A 6,932-nucleotide genomic window follows, 5' to 3' on the forward strand; every position below is an offset into this window, starting at 1 on the left:
CATTACAAACTCCCTAACCACTCAAACCCATCAGTTCCTAATCTTGATTCCTCTTTTACTCCGGACAATCCTCCGAGGCCTCTGAAAAGAAGATGGCCTCAAGACCTTATATTGTAAAAATGTTTTTAGAGTGCTACCATTGGGTAGTTTCTCTACATGCTTGTACCATACTATTATGATTTCCTCAAATTTACTTGATGTATTTATGTACAGTTGTAAATATCAATATAAATTTTTTTAAAAAAATATTACATTTAATGATGAAAGGAATATGGTCCGGGTGCGGTCAAAAAAACTCAAATACTAGAATATACTATTACTTAAAATAGTATATTCTACTATTTGAGTTTTTTTGACCGCACCCGGACCATATTCCTTTCATCTTTACACACGGTCAATCAATATCTTCCAGTATTACATTTAATATTCTTATCATTAAGAAAGAGCCATCTTTGTCAGTTAGCATGTTTTACTTCCAACCAGTTATCACTTACCATAACTTACTACTAATATTATATTTTAAAAACGAAATTTCCCACACATTCGATTAAAAACTGCTTTTACAAAGCTGTTTAAAAGCTGATTTTACAAGCTGTAAGGAATCAGACATACTAAAAACTCAAATTCCAAAAAATGTCAGATACTGTGTTTAACAAGCTCTAAATCTAAAATATATTTTTTTTTCCGGACAGGGTGGCGGTCAATTAAGGTATCAAAATAGTAAAAGAAAACTATTTATTGTGAAATGTTTCTATCATCTCTTTTTCACCAGACAAAGCCCTGCAAAGTGGGGCAAAATGTTTATTAACAATAAACAGTTTTCTTTTACTATTACCGATACCTTATTGACTGCTACCTGGACTAATTTATATATTTTCAATTGTCCTAGAACTGTAATTTTATGAATATGGGTTTTTGCTTAACTTACAACTCCAGTGTCTTCTTCATGGGTGAATGTCGTAGAAGAAAGAATTGTTCCACGAGTCGTACAAGTTCTCAACGCAGGATGTTTCTTCTGAAACAGAGCCATCGCTGCCTTTGCAGTTTCTCTAACCAGCGCGGAATGATGAACGCTCTGGCTTGGTTTACAACCGCGAGAGAGCCCTTCTAACTCGTTAACAACTGAAAATTAAGCATTACATAAAATATATTAAAATATCCATTTCTTTCTTTATACAAATAAAATAATAATAAAAATAATAAAGTAGAATAATACTGACCCACAAGAGGAACCATGAGGACGTAAGGATGCTGTGGGTGAGGAAGAACTCTTAAAATTGTTTCTAATTCAGGCAAACATTCTATAAAACAATTAGTGTCAGGCACCAGGTCATGAGGTCTGATTTCCATTTCTGTAAGCGCGTTTGTAATACGAGCCATCTGAAAATAATAAAAAAACATTTTACTGAGAATAATAAAACAAATTAATTCATAGGCTGTAAATATTCACATAAATGAAATGAATAAGATTAAATTACCTTTCATGATATTCTACATTTAGAATAGTTTGTAATGAACAAAAATGACACAAATTTTAAAGAAAACACATGAAATGAATTTTCAATTCTTATTTTCATTTTTTTTTTTTTTTTGTCTCATAATTAATTACCTGAAATATAGCTGATGTATACAAGATATAACATAAAAATTGGCAATAAAAATGTTAATAACACAAAATTTCGTATGTAGAATACAAACTCAAAATTTATATTGGCCTGACATTAGTTAATAATATGAAAAACAAAAAAAAAAAAAGAATCTTTAGAAGAAAAAATCATATCAAAATATCCATACTTGAGATAGTCGACGACTGGCTTGCTGTTGCAACTGCCGCCTGCGAGCAGCTAAGCCCAAAACCTCACCTTCACTTTCTTCGGGACCAGTTTCTTTTCCGGAATCCTCACTCTCACTCCAAGTCTCGTTGTCTCCCAACAGAGCCTGGAATAACAAAAAAAAAAATTATAAGTCTGTAAAAAATCTGATGCAATGTCTGCATCACACAACTTAGACTTACAACTCTACTTTGAGTTAAAATCAATCCCTTTATGCAAGTGAAAGTAAAAACTGGCTGTTATGATAACAACCACTGAAAAGCAAAAACATTCATTTATATATTTATGGGTTACTTGAGGATTAAAAAACGAATATCAACTTTTTTTCCTGATTGGGATACAAAAATTTGATAAAAGATAATGAAGTCATGTACTAATGCTTTGGATAGAGATCGAAGAGATCGAGCACTCTTGGTTGTTTATGAAGCTAATCAACAAATTCTTTAATATTTTGTATTTATCTATCACTTATTATTGCTAACAATGAGAACTGTTTATTTTTTGCCAGACTTGATTATTTTGAATCAGGGGAATTCAAAACGTGTATATTTCCATCAAAAGCTATAATTAAAATTTTTTTACAATTGCAATACTTCCCCTTACTACATTTCCATACACTGGTAAGTGAAAGTAAAAATTACAATGAGTATGAGACACTGAATTTCTTTATTAAGAATTTTGTTATTTAAAGGCAATTTTCTGCTTTTTTCTTTCTGACAATTAAATATCCTTATCAAGGAGCGGAGTGGCCCAGTGGTAAGTCACTGTGCTACTAATCCAAGGAACCCAGTTCGAATCCAACTGTGACAGATAATTATTTATTCTGTTACTGTAGCCATGAGTCAACCCTGTGGGTTAGGGAACCCTCCAGGGTATACAGGTAAGCTAAAGTAAAAGAAGCAAATAAGAAAAAATATGAATTTTTTAAACCTTTTTAACCATTGTGTATACACAGAACAATAACGTTCAAATAATTTTATTTTTGTTAACGCATTAAAGCCAAATATAGCTTAATTATGAACAATAACAGTTAATAAGTTTCACCATCTTACAGCCTTAAAAAAAAAAAAATAATAATTACAATTTTAAATAGAAAAAATTTGTAACATCAATATAATGTCAATTATGTGTAACATTTTTATGTTATATAGCCAGTTGGATTTTCTCAATTCATACGGTAAATAATATCAATATATGTGTATAAATATAAATAATTAATAATATAACTATGAATAATTTAAATCAAACAATACATGTAAAGATTGATAAGATTTCACTACTTCCAATACAATAATTTGTAGATGGATTGGATTGTGGACAGTTTTTCCGAAACGTCATCCAAGAAATAGAAATAAAACGGTATTAAGGTTTTTTCCTATAAAAGAAATAAAATTTTAAACCCTTAGCCAAGCATTAAATAATGAAGAATATTTATCGAATAAAAATGAGAATTAAAACTAATCCTACCCGAAAAAAAATTGGGATTATTCAAAACCGTGTATGTGGCTTCAAACAATATTATACCACATGGCTATATAATAGTCCATTAAAGTGAAATCGTATGTCACTCACTACAGTTGGGGATTGATGTGGACGCTCGCGTCATTCGCAGCCAACATGTTAAGTAACTTTAGATAATTTTGAGTGATTTTTATTATTGCCACATAATGAACGGTCAAAAACCCTCAATAATAAAAGCATCAATCTGTTAGACATGTTGGAAAGAGTAATTTTGAGGAGAATCCGAACAACTGTTTGTGAAAATTGTCTTTGAGATGAAGAAAAACAGCTAACTGTTTCGACTTTTTATCTTCAATCCAGCCACATACATTACAGTGGGGCAGCCGGAATCCATTTCTTAAATACCTCTGTATTTGTTGCCTATTTGTTGATTTCAACAAAGAGTGATTTTTCTGTTTCTTGCCATATCCGATATGAGGACCTCCAAATTATTCCTCGGTTGTCCTTGAGGTCATTTTTTCTCAGTCTTTCCAAATACTTTTTGGGAGTCTATCTGGTTAGCATTATTTTCACGAGGCCGAACCACATTTTTTTTATACTATGGTAATCTTTCAAATAAAACATTTTTTTTCCTCAACATCATAATATATGTTTATAATTTTTATTGCCTATGTTAAATAGAACTTATGCATAACAAGTTTTATTGTTTATATAATATGAATAATAGAGAATCAGTTGAATAAGAGTTATTTCAACACTGACCATAATGCTGAAATAACTATATATATATTTTCAGAATAGATGATGTTTTTTAAGAAAAACTTCTTCATCAATGTGCTGTAACTCAAGAAAAAGTTTTAGGGGAGTAATTTGATTTTGTGACAAGAGATGAAATGGAAGTGGTAGGGTAGGGGTCATGCTAGTCAATTATATTAAGAAATGTTTTATAATGTAATAGGAGAGTAGGAAGTCATAGGAGATTTAACAATCCCGGGAGTGCCGGTCCTATAGAGTGATCTCATGTTACTTCATACTCTCCTATTACAATATAAACCATTTTCCTGCTAGAATTTACTTAGGAAATGGCTGTTCCATTCTAATAAGTATTATTATTATTAATATTTTCTACTGAACACAAGATCACAACCTACCAATCTCTATATCCCTACCTACAGAACTGCATCCTTTGAAGAATCCTTTGCTGTTCGAGCTACCTCATTTTGGAACTTACCCATATCCATCAGTAAAGCTTCCTCCTTAACTTGATTCAAAAAACCAACCATATATCCATTTCCTGGACTATCAAACTTCCGTGAACTTGTGAATAATAGAAAACAATATAAGGATGGATAAATATGTATTTTAGTTCATACTTTTTTTTTTTTTTAAGATTGAAATAGATTCATTTAATTATGTTCAAAAGTTAATGTAGCCAGACAAAAACTGCTAAAGCCGTTCTAAACTGTTAGTCTTAGGAGACGAACTGTCCCAGAATAATGATTGATTTTCATTTCATTTCAAAATCTCTCAATCCTCGACAGTTATCTCCAGAATTCATCATTTGCATCTGCGATTCCGTTTCAAAATAGTGGCCACTAAGTGGTAAAAAAATTTTTTTTTTAAAGTCGACTTTGTGCTTTTTTTTTAATTCCGTATGTCGCTCAATAAAAACTGTACACCTGCCGAAGAAAATGTTCAAAAATTTAAATTTAAATTTTTTTGTTTTTGTTTCTACACTACTGAAGATACTACTGAAGGTAGGGAAGGCTTTGAACTCATGAAGGAACTAAACAGTTTCTGAGTGACAAATTAGGAAAAATAGTCAATTCTTATGACCCCCTTAAGAGTAAGTAATTCAATTTAAAAACCCACAAACGTTTAGTACAAGAGCCCAAGATGAGAAAAAAACGTCTTTTTTACCCTAATTTTTTATGACTACTAACTATGTATAATTCAAGTCAAAATTGATGAGTCTGCCAAGTATAGTTAGGGAGAATAAAAAATGGCACTGTTTCAAAAAGTTAAAAGTAATAATTTTTATTCAGAGCTCTATATCATTAAAACTAACAACACTAGAAAACCTAATAGAAGATATTTTAAAGTAAAGTAAATTTACTAAAATATGAGCCCTAATAAAGCTATTATACAGTTTTTTAAAAAGCGACATTTTATAACAAAATAATGAAAAATCAGTAGTTTTTAAAATTAATTTTGAAAAACTATATCTCTGGAGCCATTAGAAGTACAGATGTCTACCAGCGCTCAAATTAAAGCTAGTTAAATTTACAATGAAGTGGTTTATAATGTTTATCTTTGTAGAAGTAGTAGTTTTTATTATATTCACTAAAATAAATTGATTTCAAGTTGTTAGGACAAAATTTCATTTGCAAAATTAATATATATATACAAATATTTATAAAAACTTCTTCTCCTATGGAGACAAAGTTTATTAACTAATTTCTAGTGCACTGACTTTCTGAAGCATGACGGTTAACCAGGGAGAAACTAAATACATGCGAGCTGGACCTGGTATAGTGGCTACTGTTGGAGGGGAGGTGAAGATGGGTCCATTTACGTCTGAATGTGTTGACCAATTCACCTATTTAGGCTGTGGTCAGCAGCAATAACAGGATCACCCTGGAAACAAGCCAGCGTCTTATGAAGGCCAACAGATGCTATTTTGGACTCAAGAAGCACTTGAGGAGTCGAGTTATCACTCGCCACACCAAATGCCAGCTCTACAAGACACTAATCCGGCCAGTCCTCACTTACGGATCGGAACCCTGGACTCTGTACTGAAGAAAAGGAGATTTTGATCTTCCAAAGAAAAATTCTGCACCAAATATTTGGTTGTGTCAAGGTTGGCGAGAATTGGAGGAGGCGAACCAACAGGGAGGTCTACGAGCTGTTCCATGAGGGAGATGTGTTGCGGCACATAAGGCTGGGGAGGCTGCACCTGGCCAGCCATGTCGTCAGGATGCCAGCGGTTGAGATACCGAGGAGGTTGCTGGACTGTAGGCTGCATCGGACCAGAGGAAGAGGCAGACCAAGGCTGAGATGGGAGGATGCCATCATCAGGGATTCCAGTCAACTTCTTAGCGTCCACAACTGGACAGCGGCCGCACAAGACCGAGCTACATGGCGAAGGCTCATTGAGAAGGCCAAGGTCCAAATTGGGCTGTAGCGCCACGGATAGATAGATAGTGTACTAAATAATCTTTAATTTGACTTCCAATGGTTCCTAAGATGTAGTTTTTCATAAATCAAAAATTTTGTCCCTACAACTAGAAATCAGCATTTTGTGAATTTATTTTGGCAAATATCATAAAACTACTCATCCTACAAAGATAAACGCCATAAACTATTTTATAGTCCATTAAACAAGCTTTAATTTGAGTGCTAATAGAGATCTGTAAGTCTTACGGTTCCTGAGATAAAGATTTCCCACAATAAATTCACTACTACTGATGTTTCACTATATATTAGGGGTATTCATGATGTGTTAAATGTTAAATGTTTTACCATGTTAAATGTTATAACTATAAGATTGTGAGCAGCCCTATTTGAAGTCATGTTAAACGTTAAATGCATAAGAGCCCCTAGCGGATTTTCTCAGCAACTTGTTGTATAAGCCTTTAT

At 32.6% G+C, this 6,932-nt stretch overlaps 1 protein-coding gene across 6 annotated transcripts in view; it reads right to left on the bottom strand.

The window, feature by feature from the left end:
• LOC106678379 (Smg6 nonsense mediated mRNA decay factor) overlaps positions 1 to 6,932 on the bottom strand; it is a 79,837-nt gene that overhangs the window by 11,318 nt on the left and 61,587 nt on the right. For all 6 annotated transcript variants that reach the window (XM_067049694.1, XM_067049693.1, XM_067049696.1 and 3 more), the window contains 3 exons: positions 1,795 to 1,938; positions 1,221 to 1,380; positions 929 to 1,122 (listed from right to left, as the gene is read on the bottom strand). In XM_067049694.1, coding sequence (XP_066905795.1) covers positions 929 to 1,122; positions 1,221 to 1,380; positions 1,795 to 1,938 — 498 coding nt within the window. The remainder of the gene's footprint in view (positions 1 to 928; positions 1,123 to 1,220; positions 1,381 to 1,794; positions 1,939 to 6,932) is intronic.

Source organism: Halyomorpha halys, unplaced genomic scaffold (genome assembly GCF_000696795.3).
Source record: "Halyomorpha halys isolate HHAL.00 unplaced genomic scaffold, Hhal_1.1 Scaffold136.1, whole genome shotgun sequence".
In the NCBI taxonomy this organism is placed as follows: domain Eukaryota; kingdom Metazoa; phylum Arthropoda; class Insecta; order Hemiptera; family Pentatomidae; genus Halyomorpha; species Halyomorpha halys.